General features: G+C 35.4%; 3 protein-coding genes and 1 pseudogene across 4 annotated transcripts; 2 read left to right on the forward strand and 2 right to left on the reverse strand.

The window, feature by feature from the left end:
* The first annotated feature begins 2157 nt into the window (after positions 1-2157).
* Positions 2158-5436, forward strand: LOC140785985 (putative disease resistance protein RGA1; annotated as a pseudogene).
* Positions 5437-9269: 3833 nt separating this feature from the next.
* Positions 9270-11360, reverse strand: LOC140787031 (lysM domain receptor-like kinase 4). The gene has a single exon (XM_073135774.1). The coding sequence runs from the start codon at positions 11281-11283 to the stop codon at positions 9406-9408; it is 1878 nt and encodes a 625-aa protein (XP_072991875.1). The 5' UTR covers positions 11284-11360; the 3' UTR covers positions 9270-9405.
* Positions 11361-15772: 4412 nt separating this feature from the next.
* Positions 15773-19765, forward strand: LOC140787037 (heptahelical transmembrane protein ADIPOR3-like). Of its 2 annotated transcripts, none has more exons than XM_073135780.1 (3): positions 15773-16196; positions 17969-18293; positions 18899-19765. In XM_073135780.1, the coding sequence occupies exons 1-3, from the start codon at positions 15958-15960 to the stop codon at positions 19550-19552; spliced, it is 1218 nt and encodes a 405-aa protein (XP_072991881.1). In that variant the 5' UTR covers positions 15773-15957; the 3' UTR covers positions 19553-19765. The 2 variants fall into 2 exon arrangements, with proteins under 2 accessions (XP_072991881.1, XP_072991882.1); XM_073135781.1 differs by having other exon boundaries at positions 17969-18281.
* A 623-nt stretch (positions 19766-20388) lies between these two features.
* LOC140787038 (glycosyltransferase BC10-like) lies at positions 20389-25588 on the reverse strand. Its single transcript, XM_073135782.1, has 2 exons — positions 24653-25588; positions 20389-21297 (listed from the first exon to the last, which is right to left on the reverse strand). Exons 1-2 carry the CDS (start codon positions 25160-25162, stop codon positions 20656-20658), a joined length of 1152 nt encoding a protein of 383 aa, XP_072991883.1. The 5' UTR covers positions 25163-25588; the 3' UTR covers positions 20389-20655.
* Positions 25589-26622: the final 1034 nt, after the last annotated feature.

Consider the following 26622-nt stretch of genomic DNA (forward strand, 5'->3'; position numbering starts at 1 on the left):
AGTCGTGTCGCAACCTATTCACCAGTCGTACAGCATCCAGCACCGATCATACCACATTGTCAATCTTAGAGTATCCTCGTCGATCATAGCCTATCTACCGATCGTACCGCATCCCTGCCATGGCCACCAGGTAAAACCTCTTCTAACACCAAAATCCTTCAATCCACTACTTCAATAAGTTGTCATATGATTTTCATGTTGGCATTTTTTTTTTGGTTATCCCTAAATATTTCGGGGCAGGAACAGTGAGCAAATTTCTTATGAACTCTCCCCAGGCTTTAATGTTCATTAGTGGCTTATGCTAATTCATCACATTTGTGTTCTTCACGAATATTTTATCATGCACCTTGTAAGTCTTGTATCGAATAGTTGTACATCAGTTCTCTTGCTAACCATCTGGCTTAGTAAACTCGGTAGTGATGGGGTCGTAACAATTTGTAGACAAAAGTCAGCTATTTTGAGCATTAAATGATTGCACTGCATCCAGTGGACCAAAAAATGCTCAACTTCTAATTTTTGCTGATAGAACTCTTGAAAATGTTTATTTGAGATCAGAAAAATGTTTATTTTTCTGATCTCAAATATTTCCTTGACCATTGTCGAGGATTTCTTTTGATGTTATAGAAACCTTATAGTATATCTGTTGTGATGTGTACTAATAGTAAAGACTGCATAACCACTGGTGTAGATCCTGCTAGAGTCCCAATGGAAAAACATTCTGATGACCCAACATTCATTTATGAAGCTTTATTTTCTAACTAATTATCGTATCCGTTTCACTTTGATCAGTGAAGCTCTCAAGCTCATAATAATACCTCTTGATATGGACTAAATAATTATAATGACGAGCAATTATCTCATGATCCGTAATCTATAGCCAATGGAGTTACTTTATTTACCATTCTTTTTATGAAACTCTTATCATTAAATTAAAAAATGATTAAATTAATATATTTATTACTTTCTAGAAAATGATGTCAACAAGAGTACTAAGCATGACAGAGGTCTAATCCGGATGCTAAATATCTTATCTCTAAGAGAATAATGGGATCAGTTGATGAATGTACAATTTAATGAATATAATTAATTAAATAAAATAAGTGGATCAAAGTTTACTTATTTTTTTAGTACAATCATAAGAAATAGTTATGATGCTCCATTAATATTTAAAGAATAGGGTTTAATGTTATTAGATAAAAAAGAGAGAATGTGAGAGATAGATAGTATCTCTTATATATAATGGTTTCATCTTCAAGTATCTATTTTCATATATTTATACATAATTAATGATTTCTTATAGTCAAAGTTGATATTGATGAAATAAAAAAGAATGGCTAATGAAGGCTCTTGGAAAGAAGTTGGAGGATTTTAAAAATAAACAAGTTAGCTTATGATATGTAGTTTTAAGAGCCAATTGAGCAGCCCATCTTAGTTGAACATTTCATTATGCAGTTGTAAAGCGATACAAGGAGGAAGAAAGAGGCTATTGCAGAAGTCTTTCATTTTTTTTCTAGTGAGAAGCTTGCAGAAGATATTATTGTAAAAGAGTGAGTTTCCAACTTCTTAATGTTTCTTTTTTTTCTTTTCTCTTACTTAGAACAGGCTATTATATGAGTAATTCTGATCCAAATAAAGCTTAATAGTTTTAGTATAAGAAAGGGAAAAAAATGCAACCATTCAAAATAAATAATAAAATTATAGTTTTGAAATAATAGATGAACAAGAAATTTTCACATTGTCCTTTATAGGTTATAGTATTTCTGCCATCTTCACCGCATATTTGAATAAGAGAATACTAAGATCTTGGTTCTCCCTTATTTACCTTCATATTGATAGTATCAATAACTGGCAAACTGATCTCTTCTCATTGGCATAGCTGGTCAAGTCCTTGGGCAATTCCTCGTATTAAAAATTTCCACTACGAGAAAGTTACAATGCCAGCTTATAAATGAATATATATAAAGGCCATGTTATCTGCTAGTGGCTTTCCACGAACAATTTTGGACAGCTAAGATGCTGAGAAATATGCTGCTAGATGTCAACGGCATATCAAGTTAGTTGAACAAGTCATTTCTATTGAAGATTAGTAAAACAATACAGGAGGAAGAGAGAGAGGCCATTGCACCCGCCAAGAGAGAGAGAGAGAGAAGAGTGATCATGGCTGAAGTTGCTCTTGCCTCTGCCATTTTGAAGCCTGTGATCGAGAAATTGAGCTCTGAAATCTGGAAGCAGCTCGGATTACTGTGGGGTCTTGATGGAGATCTTAACAAGCTGAAGGGGACACTTGAAAACATCAACAACGTGCTCCACGCTGCTGAGAAGAAGTCCATAACCGATCCAAGCGTGGGGAAATGGCTGCAAGAACTGAAGGATCTCGCTTACGATGCGGATGATGTGCTGGATGACTTCCAAGTTGAGTCACTGCGGCGCAGCGGCCATCATCATCCCATCGCAGGAAAGGTACGCGACTTCTTCTCGGCGGACAACCAACTTGCATTCCGTTATAAAATCGGCAAACAGATTAAGAAAATTAATGAGAGGATAAAGGAGATAGATGAAAACAAGAATAGATTTCAATTTCCAGTGATCAATGAGGTTTCTGTGAACACTGGATCACTCTCCTACTCGGAGAGGGAGACTTTCTTGGCCAATGATAATCAGGTCGATGAGTTATATGGAAGAGGTGAGGACAAGGAGAAGATTATAAGCTTTTTGGTCGAGACCGGCAATGATAAGATGTTATCCATCCTTCCAATAGTTGGATTAGGAGAAGTCGGAAAAACATCACTTGTTCAAATGGTCTTAAAGGATGAGAGGATTAAGGAGGCCTTTCGACCTCCAAGTAGCCCACCTCCAATCTGAGTTTGTATCTCCGAAGAATTTTTCGTAAAGGAAATTGCAGGAAAAATCATCGAATGTGTCGTAGGAGAAAAATGCCATCTTTCTGCCATCGAGCCCATGCGAAGTAGACTCTCCAATCTAATTGGCGGAAGGAAAATTTTGCTTGTGTTGGATGATGTTTGGAATGAGGATGTTTTCAAGTGGGAAGACCTTAAATCCTTGATCGGTTATGCTGGATTGGGAAGTAAAGTAATAGTGACTACACGCAGCGACGAAGTTGCAAGGATAATGCATACCACTAATTCACATCGATTGGATGTTTTAGAGTTTGAATATTGTTGGAAGTTGTTCAGCCACAGGGCATTCCAAATTGGGACAGAAATGGAGAATCCAAGGTTGGCAGACATAGGAAAAGAGATTGTCAACAAGTGTGGAGGGGTACCATTGGCAGCAAAGGCTCTGGGAAGTTTGATGAGCTCAAGACGACGAGAAGATGAGTGGGTTGGTGTTAGAGACAGTGAAATTTGGGAATTATCTCGGAATGCTCAGTATAATCAAGTTAAAATTCTGCCGGCTCTTAGATTGAGTTATGAGCACCTCCCATCTCATTTGAAGCAATGTTTCATATATTGCTCATTGTTCCCAAAGGATTACGTGTTTGATGTGGAGGCACTAATTCAGTTATGGATCAGCGAAGACTTTATTTCTTCATCAAGTAGAGGAGTGCATCCAGAGGTCACTGGCAGGAGCTATTTTAATTCTCTGCTCCAACATTCATTCTTTCAGGAGGAAGATAAAGACGAGCTTGGCGATGTAAGATGGTGCAAAATGCATGATTTAATCCATGACCTTGCTTGCTATATTGCGGGGCCTGAATTCACTGCTCGAGGGAGAACAGTGGAGGAGATAGACAAATGTCGCTATCTCTCAGTAGATCTCAGTGTTCCTTCTGAAACAATGATTAAAATGGATGCCATTGCTAAAGCAAAGAAATTACGCTCCTTCGTCTCAGTGCATGAGACAATAGAATGCAACATAAACTTAGATATACTATCAGGGCTTTTGTACTTGCGTGTGCTACATCTAGCTCATCAAGAGGGGATAAAAGAGTTACCTAGCTCAATTGCAAGACTAAAACATTTGAGGCACCTTGACTTGTCAAGCAGCAGAATAAAAACACTGCCTGAATCTATAACTAGACTTCACAGTTTGCAGATATTGAAACTCGCCTGCTGCTGGAATCTCCAAAAGCTACCTCGAGACATCAAGAAGATGATCAACCTCAAAATTTTAGATATCTCAAGTTGTAGTGCGCTCGACCGGACGCCGCCCGAGATGGGCGGACTAGTGAAACTTGAGACGCTTCCATTATTCGTGGCTGGCAGTGAGCCTGGATGCAGCATTATTGAGTTGCAGCAACTAAATCTGTTGAGAGGTGAACTAGAAATCCGATGCCTACATAAAGTGAAAGATGCAAAGGAAGCAAATTTAGCAAATTTGAGTGAGAAGACGAGGCTGCAGTCATTAACACTACAATGGGACTGGGACAATCAAAGAGGAAAGACAGAAGATGTGAAGAACGATATTCTCGAAAGCCTGCAACCTCCTCCTTTTCTAGAGGTATTGAAGATCTATAACTATGATGGTAATAGGTTCCCGAGTTGGATGACAAGAATTCAGAGTCTAGTAGAAGTGACACTGAAGGGTCTGAGGTGTGAATGGCTTCCACCACTAGGCAACCTACCGCATCTCAAATCTCTTTCTGTAAGTGAAATGTCTATGGTGACAAAAATTGGACGTGGTTTTTACGGGGACGGAGGCTCATTTCCTTCTCTGGTGTACCTTGAGTTATGGGGCATGCCTCTATTGGAAAATTGGTGCACGGTGGATGCAGAAAGACCATCAGAGATGGTGATGTTCCCTCGCCTTAGTAGATTATACATCTACTTATGCCCCTTGTTGAAGGTTCAGCCATGTCTTCCGCCGGCGATAGAGTCGTTGCAAATTTTGAAAAGCAATGTTCAGGTGTTGTCGGCGACGAGCCTGCAAGATTCGTCAAAGCTGAAAACCTTAGAGATAACAGAATGCCAGCTAGCATCGTCGGAATCCAATGGTTGGGATGGACTACCTTTCCTTACCGCTCTTGAAGTGTTGACAATTACTGACATTCCAGAGCTAGCCAGCCTCCCGTCGAGCATCATCGAGCATTGCTTCCCCTCCCTCCATAGAATGGAACTTTGGAGCCTTCCGAGCTTCATATCACTGGGAATGGATCTGGAAAGTGAGGAAGAGACGCCTCCCCTCTGCTTCCTTACACTCCAGTGTCTGTGGATAGGAAGATGCAATAGATTGACGACGCTGCCCAAATGGTTGGGATGCCTCACCTCCCTCCGCTATTTGAACATTCAAAATTGCAACAATCTCGTGGCATTGCCTGAAGGTCTGCAACGCGCTCCTTCACTCACGAAATTGATAATCGAGAATTGTCCTCTTCTAGTGAGTCGATGCGAGAGGGAGCAAGGCGAGGACTGGCACAAGATTGCTCATGTTCCTACTTTAAGGATAATCTAGCATCCAAGTCGATTCTTCAATTAATAGAAGTGATCTCTTCACTTGTTCTACACAGATTCTTTCATCTATTCTTACATGTGTCCATGTAACAATTCGAAAAGATAAATATTTAGATAACCAGAAATTTCATTTTATCTTTTATATTTTAGAACTTTGATTAAATCAAATTAAATTTTATGTAAATTGTAATTGTAAATTATTATTTATTTTTATGTAAATTGTAATTGTAAAATATATAAATTCTATAATGTATAGAAAAAAACAACGAAAGTTATTAAAAATTAATAAAATTTGTTATTATATTTGCAAAAATTGTTAATTTTTTTTTTTTACTATCTTTCTTTTTTCTGTTATTGTTTCTTTTTCTTCTATCCCTTAATCATTCTTTTTTTTCTATACAAATTTATATAATCATTCTTTTATTAATATAATAAGAGATTAATTGGAAATAATTGTAAGATAATTATAATTAGTTAATTAACCAAAAGCATGACTCATTATAACAGTGAAGTATGTAAATTCTGCAATATATAGAAAAGACAATAAAAATTATTAAAAATTAATAAAGTTGTTATTATACTTACAAAAGTTAATAATTTGCTTTTTCTTCTTCTTTTTTCTTTTTCTTCTTCTATGCCTTAATTATTCTTTTTTTCTACACAAGTCTCTCTAATCATTCTTTAGTTAATAAAATAAGAGATTAATTAGAGATAGTGGTAAAAATTTATATTTCATTATCTTTTAACAAGTTTTATTTTTTTTTTCTATACATATTTTGTTGATTTTTAACAACAAGAAGCAACAACAAAAAATACTAAGAAGAGAAAAAAAATATTAATAAATTTTAAATATATAATAACACCTTTCGTTATTTTTTCTATACACTACAGAATTTATATATTTTACCATTATAGAGTCATAGTTTTTGTTATTTAACTCATAGAAAGATAAAATATAATTATGATTAGTTAAATAGTCAAAAATATGACCCTACATGATTATTATTTATTTTTATATAAATTATAATTATAAAAAATGTAAATTCTACAATGTATAGTAAGAACAACGGAAGTTGTTAAAAATTAATAAAAGTTATTATTATTGCGAAAGCTATTAATATATTTTATTCTTCTATTCTACTTCTTTTCTATCATTGCTTCTTCTTTTTTTATTCCTTAATCATTCATTCTTTTTTTTATATACAAGTTTCTATAATCGCTCTTTAATTAATAAATTAAGAGATTATTTTGTTATAATGGTAAAATAAATTAAGATTAGTTAAATAATAAAAAACATGACTCTACATAATTATTATTTGTTTTTATGTAAATTGCAACATAGAATTTCGTAACTAAACTAAGAATTATTTATTCCTACACAAATAGATTCATAATCTAAAAAAGAAAACTTTGAATATGAAAGTTGTAGATCATGATGTCACTAATTTTATCTAATTAGTTTCATAATTTTTGGAAGCCAGATAATCTTTTAAATATTTTTTTGGAACTATGCAGAATTGAAATTCTATTTTTAAGTACGAAATTTTGCGTTTAAGTACGAAATTCTGACGGTAATCTATAATTTCATATTTAAACTAGAAATTATTCGTTTCACCATAGATAGATTTATAACATAAAGAAACTCTAAATACAAAAATTGTAAATCATAATGTCAATGGTTTTATCCAATTAGTTTCATAATTTTTAGATATCAAATAATTATCTTTTGAATATTTTTTTGAAATTGTGCATAATTAAAATTCTATGTTTAAGTACAAAATTTTGCATTTAAATATGAAATTCTTATTGTAATTTATAATTTCATATTTAAACTATGAATTATTTGTTTCGCCATAGATAGATTCATAATTTGAAAAAATTGAATACAAGAATTATAGATCATAATGTCACCAATTTTATCGAATTAATTTTATAATATTTAAACGTCAAATAATTATCTTTTAAATATTTTTCTAAAGCTGTGCTAAATTGAAAGTTTGTAGTTTAATACAAAAAGAAGATAATAATTTTATCCAATTAGTTTCATAATTTTTAGATATCAGATAATTATCTTTTGAATATTTTTTTGAAATTTTGTAGAATTAAAATTCTATGTTTAAGTACGAAATTTTGCATTTAAGTATGAAATTCCTATTGTAATTTATAATTTCATATTTAAACTCTGAATTATTTATTTCGCCATAGATAGATTCATAATTTGAAAAAACTTTGAATACAAGAATTATAGATCATGATGTCACCAATTTTATCTAATTAATTTCATAATATTTAAATATCAAATGATTATCTTTTAAATATTTTTCTAAACTTGTGCTAAATTGAAAGTTTGTAGTTTAAGTACAAAAAAAAAGCTGATGATGAATACGGGGCCATTTCTCTCGCTTATAATGTCTTATCAATATTTAATGATGCACTATATGATTAAAAGGGCAAAGTTGGGAAAAAAAGGAGAAAAGCCTCGAGTGCACGAAAAACTGAAAAATATCCTAGCTCGCCAAATCAAAAGTGGATTTTTGATACAAAAAATGATTAATATATATATATATATTAGAGAAAATATTAGTATTTGGATTTGTGGATAATTAATGTATAAATTGTATTTAGAAGAATTGAGAATTTCGATGATAGAGGAATAATATATGAGATTCAGAATTAATCAGTATAATTGAATACTTATAAAAATGAGATATGAAACCCAATTTGTTTTCAAAAAGATAAATCTAGGAAAAAGATTTTTAGAATGTAACATTGTGATGCACTACCAAGTGGCTCTAGTAGGATTAGGAAAAAAAATTCTAGATTTTTGTCGTGGTGACTTTAGTCTTACTCAACTGCTAAAAAAAAAAAGTTGATAGCGCACTATAGAGTACCTATTGTGATCCTAGACGGATCGGCTATCTAAAAAAGTCTCATGCGCCATCCTAATGAAGACAAGTAGTGCGACGTGGCCACGGGTTAGAGCACCCTTTAAAGAAACAATATGACATTTTATCACTTTTTACAAATTTCTACAATAGTACACTTTTAGCAAAGATCAATTTCTTTTCTATTGATTTATTCAACTTGAGATATTATTAATGATTTTATAGTTCGATTTCTATAATAGTTAACTTTTAACAAAGATCAATTCTTGTTATATTGATTTATTCAATATGAGATATTATAAATAATTTATGATTTAGTTTAGCATATATTAAATTTTAAAATTCAGTATAAGAGATAAGAAAATTATTTGTTTTCTTAGACGACTTATATGGATCGTTATGATCCATTTTTTGCTACTATATATATATTATATGTTAATATTTATCATTAAACATATTCTTAATCTTAGTAGAGTGACTTACTTACTAAGTGTTTAGTTTATGAGGACTTATTATTTTTTAGAAATTTAAGAAGCCAATTAATAAGGACTTTGAAGGCTAAGTATTGTTTCCGTTGTGTCAATCTTTTTTAAGATTTATTATTATTTAAAATTTTATATTTCTCCAAATTTTATTCTAGAGATTCGCAGCATTATGTTACCAGATTTCTAGGGTGACTGTTCCTATTACCTATTTAAGATTTGTTATGTTATGATTATGTTGGAAATGTTGAATAGGCACTGTCCATGTGAAATAAAATTGGACGATTGATATGTTTCTTTATCCTATGAAACATACATTAGTATTAGTATGATCAATTTTGTCATCGGTCCATTTGAATTATTCATATTTACGACTAAACACTTGTTCATGGAAGTGGTGCGTGCAGTTTTGAGAAATCTAGATAGATTTGAAATAGTTGACAACGTATTTCATCCAAATTGATTTCCTAGATTTGTGAAAATTTGTTTGGATTAGAGAAAGAAAACTCTCACACAGTATGTCTTAAATTTGAGGTCTTATTTTTGGTATTAATATGAAGAGAGAAAGAAAGAAAGAAACACCACAAGCTCCCCTACACGAGCAGATTCCTTGTCAATGCTGAAGCTTTAAGACTCTGATGGACTCTGCCCACTAAGAGGCACGGCAGAAATTTTCGACAGAGTTTGAGCTACTTCTCCCATGTTTGGCCTACTCCCAGCATCCTTTCTCAAGCATCTCTCTATCAATCTAACCATCATCAGAGCTGAATCCATGTGATAACTCCCTTCCAGTAATGGATCCATGAATCCCACAAGCTTCTCCTTCACAACCTCTCCTCTAACAAAAGCACTCAAGGCATCAAAACCAATACCATTCCCTACTAGTACTGCAGAGGCCTCTCTTCCTGTAACAATCTCGAGTAGCACAACACCAAAAGCATAGACATCAAGCTTTACAGAAACCAATCCGTGTTCTAAATACTCCGGAGCTGTATAGCCTCTCATCCCGACGATATGCCTAGTTAACGCGAATTCGCCTTCTTTCCCTCCTGCCAATCTTGCATGGCCAAAGTTTGAGATCTTAGCCCTGAAATTTTCATCTAGAAGGATGTTGCTGCTTCTAATATCCATGTGCACATAAGCAGGCTCAGTGTAGCTGTGGAGATAGTCAAGTCCGTCAGCAACATCCAGAGCTATCTGCATTCTTTGCGTCCAATTCAAAACCATAGAGTCACTTCTGCGGAATATCCAATTGCTCAAAGGCCCACGCTCTGCGAATTCGGAGATGAGATACCAGTGTCCTTGATCAAAGCACAGACCAAGAAGCCGAATCAAGTTGAAATGGTTGATCCGTTTCAGTATGTCGATTTCCGCAGACACATCTCTGTTGATCACTTTGACAGCAGAAGGAACACCATTCAAAATGGCATGGTAGACCGAGCCCTCGATCCGCCGCTCGTCGCTGAAATTTCCAGTAGCTAGTGCTAGTTCTTCGTATTTGTACACATTCACAGAGAGCCCAATGCCAGCAATGTCTCCTGACAACAAGGAATCACTGGTAAGACCTGAATTCCCATATGTTTTGGAGTCACTTGCCTGAATAATTGCATGAGTAGCAGCTTCCTTTCTAGTTCTCAGAAAGGCAAAAGCCACTACAGAGGCAATTAGGACTAAAGCAGCCACTGCAACTCCAATCACAATGTATACCACCTTGTGTGTTGAACTCTTTCCAGGTGGAGGAGAAGAGGGAAAAGGAGGCGGCGGCTGCGAAGGAGATGTGACCTGAGACACCTTTGGTTGATTCTTGAGAGGAATGAGGAGGGTAGTAAAGGGATAGATGTCATTTGAACTGTCTAATTCATTAGATTCATGGATGCTCTGCATCAGCACCCCAAACATCTGGCTTATTCTGAATACAGTATCTCCTGAATCCACCGAGTAGCTCACCAGGTAGTTGACACCATTGCTTCTCTGGCTTCTGCTAGGGCAAGCACATCTAAGAGGAACATTGATGTAATTCCCAGAGAGGAAGAAAGAAGAAGAATTCTGAAGATTTTGCTTCTGCAAAGCTTGGCAACTGGAGAGACCTTGAAAGGTGTTGTTTGCAATGACGAGAGCAATATCGCCACTTTGCACCAGATAAGAGGTGTTGGATTGGTAGTACTCACCCGAGCATGAGCAAGAGACAGGGACAAGCACCTTGGTGTTGGTGGAGAAGGTTGCATCCATGGAGACTAAATTGGCCTGGGAGAGGCGAGATGGGTCAGAGCCCAGGAGAGCAGAGATGGTTGTCACCGTATTGAATGGAGGTTGGGAATGAAAGGTGAGAAAAGTATTGCAGGACTTGGATTGGCCATTGCAGAAGTAGCCCAAGAGAGAGGTGGAGTTGTGTTCATTGGTGCAGTCTGTGATGTCTAGGCCTTCGTATGGCTGCTGGGATTCAAGTAGAGAAGGAAAGGAAAGGAAGCAGAGGAGGGAGAGAAAGGTGAAGGATTTGGAAGCCATTTGGGTTTCTTCTGGGAGATAGGCCTTGGAAGAGAAAAGTAAATGAGCTGGATCTTAGTGGTGAGAAAAGGAAGGGATCATTGACCTCTTCTCTTAACTGAAAGAACATTTGTTTCTTGAGGAGTTCTATGGGTGTTGGCCATTAGTTTCCTACTATGAAAACAGAGTGGGACAGGGAGGCTCATCAAAATTGAAGGTTTCCCCTCTGCTAAATGGTGGTGGACTAAGTCAAATCTTGCTTTAAGGAATATGAAAATAATTAAACTCTAAGGTCATTCATTCATAATTGATGTTAGAGATTCCAGACCAACAAGTCCTACCTAATTTTGAGGAAATTTCAAGATAACTTTTTTTTTCCATTTGGAAAAAAAAAAACAGAGATTCTACAATTATAACACACAACTAAAAGTTTTAATATAAAATACAAGGTATGGCATGAGAAGATAGAAACTTCTATTGCGCCTAATCTATGCAAAAAAGAATACAGATATGAGAGGGTTTTATGCTTATGTTAGTGCTGGACATGATTCTTGAAGCATATTTAAGATCATTGGTAGATACTTACAAAGTAGAAATTAGAGCCAGTTCTGTTCTCTCTTAAGGATTATTTCACAATGATGCTCACATATGTTATTTGTGTAATTATTTACTGTCTGTCTTTTTTGAAAGGAAATTTCTCAGCCATTTTGGAGTTGAAGATAGAAAACTTGAATATTGTAGAGCTAAGTTAAGGTTTTGGACCTTTTAGAAGATTTTGGAACCTTTTCTTTCTTTCTTTCTTTTTCTTGTTTTTCCTTAGATCTGCAATTTAATGCACCTATAGACTATATCATTTAGTTTGAATTGATCTAACTAGTAGTCTGAAGTTACTTCGCTCTTCCTTCTTCCTTTTTTTTCCTACCATATATGCAAGAAACAGACTCTCTCACCTATATAAATTGGACTAAGATCTGACCATTTAAGAATTGGACTCAAATCATGCATATATAGTATTTCAGTGAAAAATCTATTACATTTTATATCTAATACTTATGGGAGGATTTGAACACATAATATTTTATAGTTTTTTCTTTCTTTTCTATTTTTATTTTTACTTTTTACTTTTATATATATAGTTTATGAGCTAATAGGCTAATCATATGTCAGATAAAGTCTTCCCTGATATATAGATTTGGCAACTAAATTAACTCTCTTAATAAATGAGTTACAATAGGTCTTAATTATAGAAACATATGCTAGTAATCATTTACTGTACTCCAGTGGTGATCCTAATTTTTTTTTCCACTATATTTGAACCATAGTTGGAAATTGGCAAACTTGGTTTGAATTTTTTTTGCAAAAATATAAGATACGAATTTGCAAAGAGTTCAGTGCCATACCATCTTACTAGTTTGCCATCTAATGCAGTTGGTATAAATTTCTATGCAAAGAATTCAGTGCCATATCATACCATTATATAAATTTCTATGCTGGCGGTTGAAAGGATATTTGACTTTGATGCAAAGTTTCCAGCCACCATTTAATTGGAACTAAGTGTTATGATTTAGAGTTATCATGTACTACTTCGATTAATTTATTTTCTCTTTATTGCCTATTCTATATATTAAGTATGCTAATGAAATTGGAAAATATTTCGAGCCTTTGCTATTTTTTATAAAGTTTGCATCAAAGTTTCCGGCCACAATCCATGTAATCTTTTTAATAAACGGATTATATTAATATGACCCAAATAACACAGCAATATTTAATTATTTATTATTTTATCTTATATAAAAATTAATATTTACTAACTTATCCTATATAAATAATACATTATACAATAATTTTTTTTCAACTCAAAATTTATACAATATAAAAATAATAATTCTAAGCATTAAGCCATTAACCATGCATTCAATCCTAACACAAATACAATTCGTTATATAATAAACTCTTAGTTATACAAGCTATTAATCCACAAATCCTAACACAAATCTATTCTTATAATTACAACTGTAACGACAACAACAATCAATATTAACTAAAGTTTAATCCCAATGTCGGCAACGAACTACCACTCGTCCGTGGAGGGAACGTACACCTTAAGGACGGAGATCAAAGATGGAGACAGAGACGACGAGTATAGGAGAGGTAGATCGATTGACCGACAACAACCGTGAAGGTGCGGGCGTGCAAGAATGATGGTGATCCGTCGGAGATATGAGGAGAGAATGGCGACGATGGAGGCGAGGCCACAAGAGAGAGGATTGGAGGAGATCGGTTCTTGGGATTACAAAGAGGGTGAGAAGATGGGAGGCCTGTCGGAGATTTGAGGAGAGAAGGGCTGCAGTAGCGAGAGCTCACCATGGGCGGCGATGGAGGCGAGAGGGAGGATGGGCATAGGTGATGGGCTTTGAGATTTCGAAGAAGGTGGGAGGCAGTTGGTGAGAGAGAGGGTGTGAGGGTTAGGGTTATAACTTAGAAGTTTAATATTTATGTAGTGGGGTTGGGTTGACTCGATTCGACTCGTATACTTAAGCGGGTCAAATGAGTCAAAACGAGTCAATGATATAAATTCGAACACGACCCAATTATTAATCGGATTAGGCGGATTGACCCATATGACCCGAACTTGATTAGATTAAACTTAAACCCGATTAAGAGTCGAGTTATAGTCTGATCAATTTTTGCCGCTCATAATAAAGTCCTAGGTTTAATAAAACTTGTTATATAGTTCACATAATCTAGAAAGTAAGAGAATAAAACATGTGAGCATTAAAAATAAATATTTTATATAAGAGAGGAAAGATATTTTTGTCTATAAAAATTTATTAAAAATAGAGATAATTTAGCCCATTATTTAATTTTTAAAATATTAATTTGAATAGAAAAATTAACTGTCTCACTTCGGTCCCAGGCACGAGATGTTTTGAAATAAATGAGGTAAAGTAATTTTAAGTATAAATATAGATGAAAAATATATTTAACTTTAAAAAAAAAAAAACTCAAAACAGGTGTAAGGACACTCTCCCCACGAGTCACGTAGTGGACTTGTTCTCTTTCCACGAATATAAGACGTGGATGTGGGCGGAGTACTCGGTCTGCATTAGTTACGTTATATACACGCCGACAGCGAAGGCACTGGAAAATGGAGAAATGAGAAATTGTTTTGTTTTTATACGAGAAGTTGGCGGTTGGTAAGGAGGCTATTTACAATAAATAAATAAATAAATAAATAATACTTCAACAACACTATCACTACTTTCTAACCCTATATAGAAGCAAGTCTGGGCCATGCCAAATGCTTAAATTTTGAAATTGTAGTGATATCTTGCATATAGGTCCTTCTTTTCACACAAAATTATATAAAATACTACAAAGGTGGCTCCCTCTTAGCTCTTTACTCTAGAAAATTAAAGAAACATGCACTTCGTAGTTAGAAATAGAAACTAGAAAATATTTCAATGAATTGATTTGATGCTCTTCTTTTAAGGAAGAAAGTCAAGTTGAAAAAGTTAAGCTTTGGGTAGGTAAAGAAAGTAAACTTTTATATTTATTTTTAATAATTAAATATCTGAAGTAGAAAAGTCAAATGAATTTACTAACATAAGCAGTAATTAATGTGAGACATTTGAGAAGTCAATGGGTGTCAATTAATTCATAGAAGTATTTTCAATTATTTTATCAAAATTTTGTAGATCGGAATATATTAGCTAGAGAACGAAATTACAAAGACCTATTTGGAGTCCACGGCCTAGAAAAGTTCTTTTTAAGTCTAAATAGTAGTGTAATAGCCTCTCCGCGAAGGGCACTCCTACAGTGGCCAACAAATATTATTATTAAAATTACTCTTAAGGGGGAAGGCTGAACTGACTTCCATCCCATCTTTCTAGCGAATCGCCCTAACATGTTTCCATGAGTTTAATTTCAACCCCAAACAATATTATGAAAAAATTAAATTATATTGTGGAGAAATTGTTTGGTGGTTGGTCATTTGGTAACTTAGCTCGATTCGATTGATGGCTCGACAGTGCGGTTAGCTTGGCTGAGAAACCAATCTATTTATGGCACAAGAACTCATTTATAATACGATAACATAATTATGAATCAAATAATATGTTTATTATTTGAATAATTTATTTATAACATAATAAAACTTGTGTATAACACAAACAAATTCGTGTTTAGAAATCTTAAACTATTTAATAAATATATTATCTTCGTGTTTGCATTACTATGATCTCGACCAGACTAACTCGACCACGTGTAGTTGTAACATAAGAACTTAGCACTAATCCTTTTTAAATTAACTACATTTGGTGGTACGTATTAGGTATCCAGATCATCACTCAGAGGATCCTCTGCAACTCGTACTCCGGGAATCTTTTCATCCCACTTTCACTCACTCTAACAGTTAGTTACCAAATTCCTGCATCCGATTCTGTAGACGATCCTCTCTCCGTTTCCATCGACGAAGTCCATATAGCTCCGGTTTGTTCGAAGCGACAGCAAACGAAACAAACCAAAAACGGAGATCACGATTCATAACGTTGCTTTTGATTCTTTTTTTCTCCGTCTCTCTCTCTCTCTCTCTCTCTCTCTTCCAAATTTTGGGACTTGAGCTACAGTTCGACCCCTTTTCCCTTCTGGGTCTTGGAGCTTCTTGGCTCTCTCTATCTCCTCTCCCTTGATTCGATGGAAGGCGATAACTCGGCAGCTACCGAGCCCGGCGCCGATTTCGAGGATTCTCGCTCTGAAGGGAAGGGGAGGAGGCTATGGAAGAAGGTGAAGTACCAGTTGGTGGAGTACCATTCTTTGCCCGGATACCTCAAAGACAACGAGTACATCTTACGCCACTATCGAGCGGAATGGCCATTGAAGCAGATCCTCCTCAGCATCTTCACCATCCACAACGAGACCCTCAACGTTTGGACGTAAGCTTACCGCTTTCTATTTGCGAAAGATCGAATCTTTTCGGTGGAATCTTGTTCTTGGTTTGATCCCTGGTCCTGTGTTTGTTTTACTGGTGTCTTTTGGTAAATTTAGGAGATGGGTCGATTTCTTTAGAGAGTTCTGGTTTTGATGGGGATTTGTGTGTAAAATATGAGAATTTTCGTGAATTATGAAATGAAATGATTGTGTTAAGGATGGGAGACGATATCGTCGTTTAAATCTGAGCTTCTCTCTACCATTTAGATGCATCCGTTTCTGTTGGCTTTATGTATTGGCAGTACCAAAAAGATCCCAATTTTTTGCATTTAGTCCTAATTTCATATAGTTACTAGAGTTACTACTAGATGTAAAAAAAGCTGTGGATTTGTAGACAAACAGGGGAATCACTATTAGACAAACCATATCCAAATAAGTAAGCAAACAGTTCTTTTGCGTATAATTTTTTATTTTATTTTTATTTTTGACTTGGTAATTTTTTATTTTATTTTTATTTTTGACTTGGTTTATCCTTTGACTAGGAATTAGGAACAAAATTTAAGAGGGTTGATTTAACATCAAGTTGCTTTCATGACATTGAGAAGTCTTAGAAACAACATTTCTCCTCCACCTATAAGGCTATAATTGGACAACAATATCTAAGCAGTTGACCAGCAGCCATACAGAAAGTATTTATTGTAGGAGATGAAATGCCCTGGAAGTTGGCAAAACTTTATGAAGAAAAGAGGGAAATGTTTATGGACTATGTCACAGACAATGAATTGTTTGAGGAATTATTCAAATCTTAGTCCTGAATTATACCAATATATGCGGTTGTTCTTATATATGGCATCAGATTTCGGGTGGTAATATTTTCAGTTATTTTTCTCCAACTTTGTAAACCCAATCAGATGATGTATCCTAGAGGATTTAACTAATGTTCCAGTTGATTTAGGTTACTTATGTTTAAAATACTTGTTTGACTTCACTCTAGTGGTTTTTTTTTTTTTTTTTTTTTTTGATTCAAGCTTCACTCTAGTGGTTTAATCAGCTTACGGATCTTTGTTGCAGCATAAGTTAATGTTGGATTTGAAACAAGAGCGGATGGATGTCTCTGGCTCCAATTCTTTTCCATATATTTCTATAATCTACATGAGCCTAATTTGCTTTTTTATCTTTCTGACTGTAGGATTACTTACTGACTTGTGCTAATTCTGAGGGTTCCCAAGGATAGTTTACGGTTTTAAACTAGTATATGTTTCTTCATTTCTTTGTTCTTTTTTTTTCTTGTACTTAACTACAAGAACTTTACATCAATTGAGATGACTCACTTAAGGTATTGCTGAAGAGGATTCTTTATAGGGGTGGCTAGAATCCTTTATATTAGTTATGCCACTAACAGCCAACAGGACTGAGTTCATCCTTCGTCAACATCAGCATACTTTACTTATCTTTCTTCTCTTATTAAAAAGTCATCAGATATGGGAACTAAACAAATATTCATGACTCACATTTGATGACAAAGTTCATATCATCTTTCAAATTGTTCACTACTCTTTTTTACTTTTTTGTTAGCTTAGTTATTTGAAAATTTTGTTCCTTATCCTTCTAAAATGTTTACAAATTCTTGTACCAATTACTAGAATTCAAACTTTTTCTGATCATTTCTGATTTCTTCGTTTCCTTTTTTCTTTTTTTGAGAAAAGATTGAGGATTATACCCCAATTAAGACCTGATTTCTTTTCTTGTTACTAACACTTAATGCACTTTCTATCAGGCACTTGATTGGATTCTTTCTTTTTCTGGCTCTGACCGTATACACTGCAATGAAGGTCCCAAAGGTCGTAGATTTCCAGTCACTACAGCATTTGCCAGATGTGCTGAGAAAAACTGATCTACAGAAAATTCAGTCAGAACTTGTGGCTTGTCTCCCTTCGTTGCCTCACCTATCTGATTTACATAGATTGAAAGATGAGTTGAGGACCTCCCTGGCTTCTATTGACATGCTTCCGTCTTTATCCGGTTGGCATCTTCTGGAGCTTCTCTCAGGTTGTTTGCCCCAGAGTTTAACCCACACTAATCAGACTAATGTATGCATGCTGGTAAATTCTCACTATCTTAACTTGATTCCTACTAGAGTACAACAGTTACTGTTAGGAAATTTAGTGAATCAATAACATGATACCTGATAACTTTTTCTATTGCATCTTTACAGATTAATTACCTAAAGAGAAAAAAGAGAAAAAAAAATGTTGTTTCTGAGATAAGCATACTGATACTACTTACGACAATTATACTTCTCTCTGAATTTTGTCATGTGAAAGCAAGAAGTCATTACACTTTCAGTTGTATCGGATAAAGAAAAGAAATGTATGACCTTCCTTAAAACAATAGTTGCCAAGTGAGAAAATAGGTACAATATCATATTCTGTTATGTAGGTTAATCTTGAGATACTAGATTTGTGGATTTGAAATTTTGAATAGCTTATTATGGTTTTAGTAGAAAAGCAATGATGCATGTTATTGAATTTATGCATCAGTTACATCTGTTGCTTTAACTATATTTCTTTTATTTGTTAATATTTGAATCGCCTTGGATACCTGCCTAAAGTTTCAGAATTATGTGATACCTTGTCTGCCTTGTCTACTGCCTACCATTTTCTGAAACCTTGGTTCAATATTTTTTGTTTCTTCTTCTGTAATGCAGCTGAGCGTGAAGGACGATGTGGCTAACATGATAGCACCATTGCTGGTTAGGCCAATATCGCGCTGGCCATTCTTTGCTTTCTTAGGTGGTGCCATGTTTTGCCTTCTTGCAAGCAGTACCTGCCACCTCCTTTCCTGCCATTCTCGACGCCTTGCGTACATCATGCTTCGGCTTGATTATGCAGGCATTGCTGCCCTTATTGCCACCTCTTTCTATCCTCCTGTATACTACTCTTTCATGTGCCATCCCTTCTTCTGCAACCTTTACCTTAGCGTCATAACCATTCTAGGAATTGCGACCATCGCTGCCTCGCTCTTTCCTGTTTTCCAGAACCCCGAGTTCCGAACTATAAGAGCCAGCCTCTTCTTCGGAATGGGGGTATCAGGAGTGGTGCCTGTTCTCCACAAGCTCATTATTTTCCGTCACCGGCCCGAGGCAGTGCACACAACTGGGTACGAGATTTTAATGGGAGTTTTGTATGGCCTAGGAGCACTGGTGTATGCAGCTCGAATTCCAGAAAGATGGATGCCGGGAAAATTCGACATTGCTGGGCACAGTCATCAGCTCTTTCATGTGTTGGTTGTTGCTGGAGCATATACACACTATCATGCAGGCCTGGTTTACCTCAAGTGGAGAGATCTAGAAGGATGCTAGAAATGCTGCATGTTATGAAGTCTGTGAAGAACTTTGCTTAAGTTGCAAAGAACTAGCTTGATCCAAAATAGAGCCGAACAGCATTAAGAACAAGTCCCGATCAGCAGGGCAAGTGACTGGTTAGTTGATGTGCACACAAGGGTTCTTGTATATCTGATAAAAGACTTTATTCTCAAGAAGAATTAGTAGAATAAAATTCGTATGTTTTATTTACTGATTAGTGAGTTCTTCGAGCATGCGAAATTAGCATACAAGCCTGTTAGCTCAAACTTTCACATGACAACATTTGGCTCATTGTATTAAAGAGAAAAAAAAAAGCATTCAGCAATTGGAATGAAAGAGGAGCTGCTCTGTAAATCTGATAGTGGCATCCAGGGAGTGGCTTCAAATGAATAAGTTATTATAACTTAACGTCATCGTAACCTTAACCTTTCTGACCAATGCCCTTAACATGCCGACTAAGTTATTATACCTCACTGTATAATGCTCAAATAATTAAAGAGGCTCATATTATATAAATAACACCGGTTTAATAGTGCTTAAAACACTATCAAGTTCTCACATCCTGACTACTGAGTGGACTTCACATTCATTGTTGGCCAGATGAAAGTGGCAAACATGACTTACATGGTCGGAGAAACCACAATTTCTGTAGAGATTGAGTCAAGCTGATGCCTAGAACTAAACAGAGGATCTGAATTTACAATGTATGCATTTGAAGATCATTAATGAAACAACTGCTCGAGAGGAAAATCTGATAACTTTCTGTTTGAGAAGAAATATCAAACCAAATTACACATTTAACAGACAAATATGTTGCAATAAACAAAGATGCAGGGAAAAAGAAATCCGTTTTGGCATAGTCATATGAGATAAGATCAGATGTATCGGAACTCAGTACAGCTCAGAAGAGAAAAAAAGAAAATTCTAGAAAAACCTCAGATGTCTGTAATGGCAGGGGGCAATGCGAATAAAATCCCTATGCTGCGTTTTACTGTACAAAGAATAAAAGTTATGGCAGGGAAAATAGTATTCTGGACATCACTACTGACATAAGCCAAATAATGCTCGAGAAAAATCTTCCTACCATGTTTTGTTTTGTCTTACCCAAATCCGAGCACTGAAGGCGCTAATTCTAAAAGAGGCTCCAAAGCACTGGGAGCAAATTTTCGAGCAAAGAGGAAACAAATTAATGAGTTACGGTCATTGTATGGACAAGTATGTCCCTCAAGGATTCTCCTTAAAAATACTTCCTTGACATCAATCCTCCCGAATGTTGCTGGGTGAGGACCACCCCTTGACCAGTCTACCCATGTAATACTTCTGTTAGCCAGGAGATGTGGGGATTCAATCGTCAGCATAGTGGGAAAGTAATGTTCATCAACATAGCAATGTGGTCGGCAAAACTGCTTGAACTTGGGATAATAAATGGTGTCTTTGACAATACTAACAGCAAGTTCCCTGCTTACTTCAAACCATTGAGAACCTTTGCGCCATTGTGTGATGTTAACCTCAGGTGCCATATTAAAGTTATAGCGGCCCCTTCCATAAGGGCCTAGATCATCAATTGCTCCGACAAAACTTTGCTTGGACCTCATCAAGTACTTGTAGGTAACATTGAAATTATGTAGAGGAATGCATGACTCTGACAGCAGAACAAACCGCTCATTGGAAAGATCAAGCAAAGCATTCGCAAGAAGACGTCTTTCAGCATCACACATACTCATCTCACCCCAGCCAGCCACCTGTAGATAATAATTTTCAAGCATAAGGACAAGAAATGAGAAAGATTTGGACAGATAAGTATAAGAGAACAGTTTATGCTTTGGTACGCTATAGCTACACAAACATTGAAGCAACACTAGTACAATTGGTAGCACATCATAAGTTTATGTGAAATTTATAAATAGCACCCTAGATTCCATCATTTCTGATTAACACGATGTCTTGAGGATTTTGTGACCTAATCCATCATTTTTTTCCCTATATTTTTTATCTAACACTCTACAGTTATTTGATTAACTGCCATTACCCTTGTCTATGGTTCATGTAACTCTAATGATTAGATTATTAAAATACCTTTTGAAAAAACTTCTAATCTAGAACATACTAACTAAACCCTTTCTAAATCATCCCACCCAAGCCTACCCCACTAAATCAAAAGCTTCTTCCCATATCTAATCAATCTATCATGGATTCTAGTTTTGGCCAATCCTAATCCGAGCCAAAACCAGCCAGTTGGCTAGTTTCGGCTGGGGTATCAACCGATACCTGATCATGCTTGTTGCAGGGAAGAGAGAGAGAGAGAGAGAGAGAGAGAGAGAGGAGGCTTGTTGCAGCAAGAAGAGAGAGAGAGAAGAGGCTTGTTGCAGCAAGAAGAGAGAGAGAGCAAGCAGGGAGAGAGAGAGGAAAAGATAAAAAGAGAGTGAGGGAGAGAGAGATACAACAGACCAGCAGTAAGAGGAATAGGGAAAAAGAGAAAAGGGGAGATTTTTAGGTTTAATATGTGAGTAATTATTATTTTTTTATTTTATTTTAATTTTTTCTAAAATTTTAAAATTTTATCAACATTTTAAAATAATATTTAAAATTTTATTTATTTAAAAAATAGTCCGATCCGATATGGGCTACCGATACAGCCAATACGTATCGTTTTTCCGAATGACCGATCCCGATATCGAGTTTCAGAACCTTGGACTCTACCCTATCCCACCAAATCAAACCCTCTTTATTATTACCTAAACCATAATTTCATCTCTTTCACCAAACCAAATCCATACTCCACCAAAATGGAAAAGAGGGCATAACCATGAATGTTGGTTATAAGCTCTTTACCGAAGTGAAAAAGAAAGGAAATGATAAGGTATTTTCGAAATTACCCTTGGTATTTTATAGAATATTTTTTGATTGATACCCTTCTGATTTGAAGATAAGTAGGTTAAGTTAACTCATTGTGTTAGATGAAAAATATAGGGAAAAAGGACTAGGGTTACAAAATCTATAAGACAGAATGTTAATTCGAAAAATGATGAAAATGTAGGGTGTGGTGCTATCCAAAAAATTTCCTAAGTTTACTAATGGATAATCATGCCGTCCAGAACATGCTTTTACATGTTTTCGGTTTCCTTATTCACAAGAATTATGGACTAAAATAGGAAGCATAGAGGCAAATAAAACTGCTTCTATACAGTTTCTAAAATTAATCAGATCCCCCTTGCCCACCAGCATTACTACCAATATTGCTACTGGCAACAGCATCACTGCTGTCATTCTCTTCCCTGTCCTTCAACCACATGGATCCTTATATCTCCACATCACCAATAAGGACACAGGAATTTCAACCAACCAACCCAGACCATTGAGCCCCTCATTACTATGTTAGAATGGGCAAACTTATATTTCTCTAGTAAGTCAAAGTAGTGACAACACAAAACGCTAGGTGTAAAATAGACCAACAAAAATTTGCTAGTCCTCTCAATAATTCAAGAAATCAACACCTTACATTGCCATCATTCTAATACTACTGACTTCATTCATAGACACAAAATAACTCCAAAGAAAAGCAGCAAAAAAAGTGACTTGTTGAAGAATTAAAAAAAAAAAAAAGGGCCCAGTGATCACTTCATATAGAGATGGATGAGATGATGAACATAGTGGTATCAATCAAAAGTTCAACAGAGAGAGAAGCTAAAGAAAAGAAAAGAAAGGTTTTCACTTTTATCCACTTCCTTTCAACTCTAGGTTGAGAGCACACTGTGAGTTTTTTCTTTTGGTGGGGTGGGGAGGGGGGGATGACATTATAATTTTTTTTCATCATAAGATTCTCTACGAAAAACCGTTTAGTCAAAGGAATTATATACACTTTCTAGGCAATAAAATCCAATGTGATTCATTATAAGTCATCTAGAAATCGCGTCACAAAACAACTTTATATAGAGACTGATAATTCAGAAGGAGGGTATGAGTCCCTTAGAAGAGATTTTAGAAGATTTAACATCTTCAGTTGGAGTTTGAAATCTGAATTTTACCTCTACTTCCGAAATCTCCATTCATACCACCCAATACTCCAACAATGGATCCATCAACCTCACCACAACCTTTACTTCATCCACTATGCAGAATCAAGCTACCACAGACAGCAATGGTGGTGAGCATCCACAAATAATTTCAGACACTTATTCCTTGAGAGGCGGATTCCACTGAATAACCTTTTATCAACCTTATTTTATTTGGTAAGACGAATACGAATGATCTAGGAATGCAGAACCTGGTGGCTGACCATCAAGATAATTCATCAAAGAAAAAACTAAAAAAATAAATTTACTCAACCCAAATGTAGCTTGCAGAAAAACATGATCAAGCAATTAGAACAGAGGGACAAGATCTTCTCAGGAAAATTGGCTTCACTTAGTGCACCCTATAAATGGATCCCAAAATTGACAAGCGTATTGTTTGTAAGACTAGGAAGTTGGCCAGAATATGGTTGAACTTAAGAAACACTCCACTGGAATGGTTAACAAACTTAACTACTGGTTTTAACTTCTAATCCCCACTCTCCAGAAATCAGTACCTCATCCTCAGACAAAGCAGCACCAGAAAAGAAAGGAGCTTGCCATGAAACCTAAAAAGATCATTTGTCATGTAAAGTTGTCTAAATTTCCTCGTAGTATAAGCTCATGAAACCTAAGAAAACTCATTCATGAACATATGGACAATGAAAGAGGCCAGACCAAATACAAACGTGATAAATGTTGATGAAGCAAGTAACCATAATTATTTCAAGGACTTTCTAGGACTCTAAGATCTAGGCAATCATGCAATAAGAATATAAATGTTTAGAATGTCAGCAGCAGCTTAGACCAGTCAAGATGAAAAGCTCATCTAGTCCTCGATAGTACACATGAACCAAAGGACTAAACCTTGCCTAAAGGCTGGAATGCGTTTAGCCTTGACCAAATTAACTTTGTATGATTCTCTTTTTCTTGTTTATGTTAAACAGTATTCAAATGACAGTCACATAACAGTGAACTTGTAGAAGCAAATATGGCCAAAAAAAAGAAAAACTAACAAACGAACTATGAACAGAAGGGTACCACCAACCTTACTAGGGATCTGTCTTCCATAAAAAACCGAACTTGAGCTGTAATTAGCCTTGTAAGATGGAAGCGCATGAATGTAGATCGAGTAGAATCCTTCGTGGCCTTTAAAAAACTTCTCCCAGAGCGGCGCAAGAGGCAAAGGCCCTATGGTCAAGAACATGAAGGCAATCTTAGGAACCCTTCTAAACGGATACCTCTTCACCTGCGGCACGAACGACGCGCGCCACAAGATCTCCTCGTCGCTCATCGTGTGCATCAAGCTCGGCGGCGGCCGGATCCAGCGCTCGAGGCCGCTGAGCTCTTCGCCGCATGGCTTGAACGTAGAATGCGCTTGCAAGACGAGACTTTGAACCCCGATGTGCCGAGCCATGTACATACTAAATATGAAGAACCCAACGCCGAGAACCAGGAACAGCATAAAGATCTTGAGTAGAAAAAAGTTCAAAACCCTAGGCTGGGTCCTCTGCAACGAATCTCTGACGTCCTCCATGGAGGAGACTCTTGGCTGCATCTTTCTATCACCGGAGAAAGATCAAAGACGAGAATTTTAGCTTCTGGGTATTCTAGATTCGGATGCTTTTCTCCATTTGACACTGATTTCAGATCGAAAAATCACAGGAAAACGGCCATCTGGTTGTTGGGCGATCCCAAGATCGCACTTTTAGACCAAAAAGTGCGAAAAGGGTCGGATCTGTACCATCTAGAGAAGCAAATTCCGGTGCTTTTGCCGCATCTCGGATCCGGGGGAGGGTAAGAGAGGAGAAGAGAAGGCAAGTGGATAATGGAATCTTCCTATGTAAATTCGAGTGAAGAAGGTGGAAGTGGAAGTGGAAGTGGAACACGAAAGATAGAAAAATTAGGAGTAGGCTAAATCTTTGAGCGAATCTAATTAGCTGTGGTAGGTCTCCAAACGGTTTCAACCCCAAGGATCAAGCATGCGTTACCTAAATATTAGGTCTAAATTTATAAGCGTTAAAAATGAAGATTTTTCTCCCCTTTTGTTTTCGAACTCTACGATTAGGTGAATTTATCATTTAGTATTTTTATTATATGGATATTAGATCATTAAGAGGACTAAAAGTATTAAAAAAACGCATAATAATTCAAGGGTTCTTACTTCAAAAATAAAAAACTAACACATCTATAAAGAAAAATTTTAAAATATTATAATTGCCAATAGATTTTTTTTTAAATGTCATAATTATCAGTAAAATCTGTTAACTCTTTTAAATTTTATCATTACGGCTGGTTTTTTTACAGAATATTTCTAACAAATAATTGTTAAGATGAACAAATATATCTAAATGATTAAAATACTCTTCTTTCTTGAAGTTTAAAGTGTTAAATTGTTATTATTGGCTTTTTTTGTCTTACAAAAAATTAAATTTTCTTCTCTTGTACTATAATATCTGTCTCATTAATGTAGCTATACAACTATTTTAAACATTAATTTATGTAAGAGCAAAATTATATTTTATTAATCTAAGTTTAGTTTTAAGTGTGCTTAGTCAAATTTAATTTAAAAAATAATAATTTTGATGGCAATTGTGATATTTGAAAAAAGGCAGCGATTATTATGATATTTTCAAAAAAATTAGGGACAATTATGTAAAAATACCTATTTTCATAGAGTGAACAAACACATTTATCAATTAGGTCTTGTGATATTGCGATCTTAGATTGAGGTAATTTTATAAAAAATCATAGTTTATAATGGACTGTACATAAAACTAAATGCATATATTTTTTATAGCCGACGCACATTTTGCTATAATGAACTATACATACTAGACTTTATTATTATAAATTAAAAAATTAAATATATTTAAATTGCAATAATCCAGTTTACATAAACTGAAAAATATAAGAAAGACAATTGCTGCATAATTTGGATAAAATGACTCCCATAAATGCCAATAAGATTGAAGTTCTTGAACCTAGTGCCTGAAACATATTAGTCAAGGGACAATA

This window comes from Typha latifolia, chromosome 4, assembly GCF_019914945.1.
Source record: "Typha latifolia isolate L0001 chromosome 4, TyphaL0001v2, whole genome shotgun sequence".
NCBI lineage: Eukaryota > Viridiplantae > Streptophyta > Magnoliopsida > Poales > Typhaceae > Typha > Typha latifolia.

Coding starts and splice junctions, on each gene's coding strand:
- LOC140787037 (XM_073135780.1), top strand. CDS start 15,958: ATGGAAGGCGATAACTCGGCAGCTACCGAGCCCGGCGCCGATTTCGAG. Junction 16,197..17,968: donor GAGACCCTCAACGTTTGGAC/GTAAGCTTACCG, acceptor ACTTTCTATCAG/GCACTTGATTGGATTCTTTC. Junction 18,294..18,898: donor AGACTAATGTATGCATGCTG/GTAAATTCTCAC, acceptor TCTGTAATGCAG/CTGAGCGTGAAGGACGATGT.
- LOC140787038 (XM_073135782.1), bottom strand. CDS start 25,162: ATGCAGCCAAGAGTCTCCTCCATGGAGGACGTCAGAGATTCGTTGCAG. Junction 21,298..24,652: donor GAAGACAGATCCCTAGTAAG/GTTGGTGGTACC, acceptor TATTATCTACAG/GTGGCTGGCTGGGGTGAGAT.
- LOC140787031 (XM_073135774.1), bottom strand. CDS start 11,283: ATGGCTTCCAAATCCTTCACCTTTCTCTCCCTCCTCTGCTTCCTTTCC.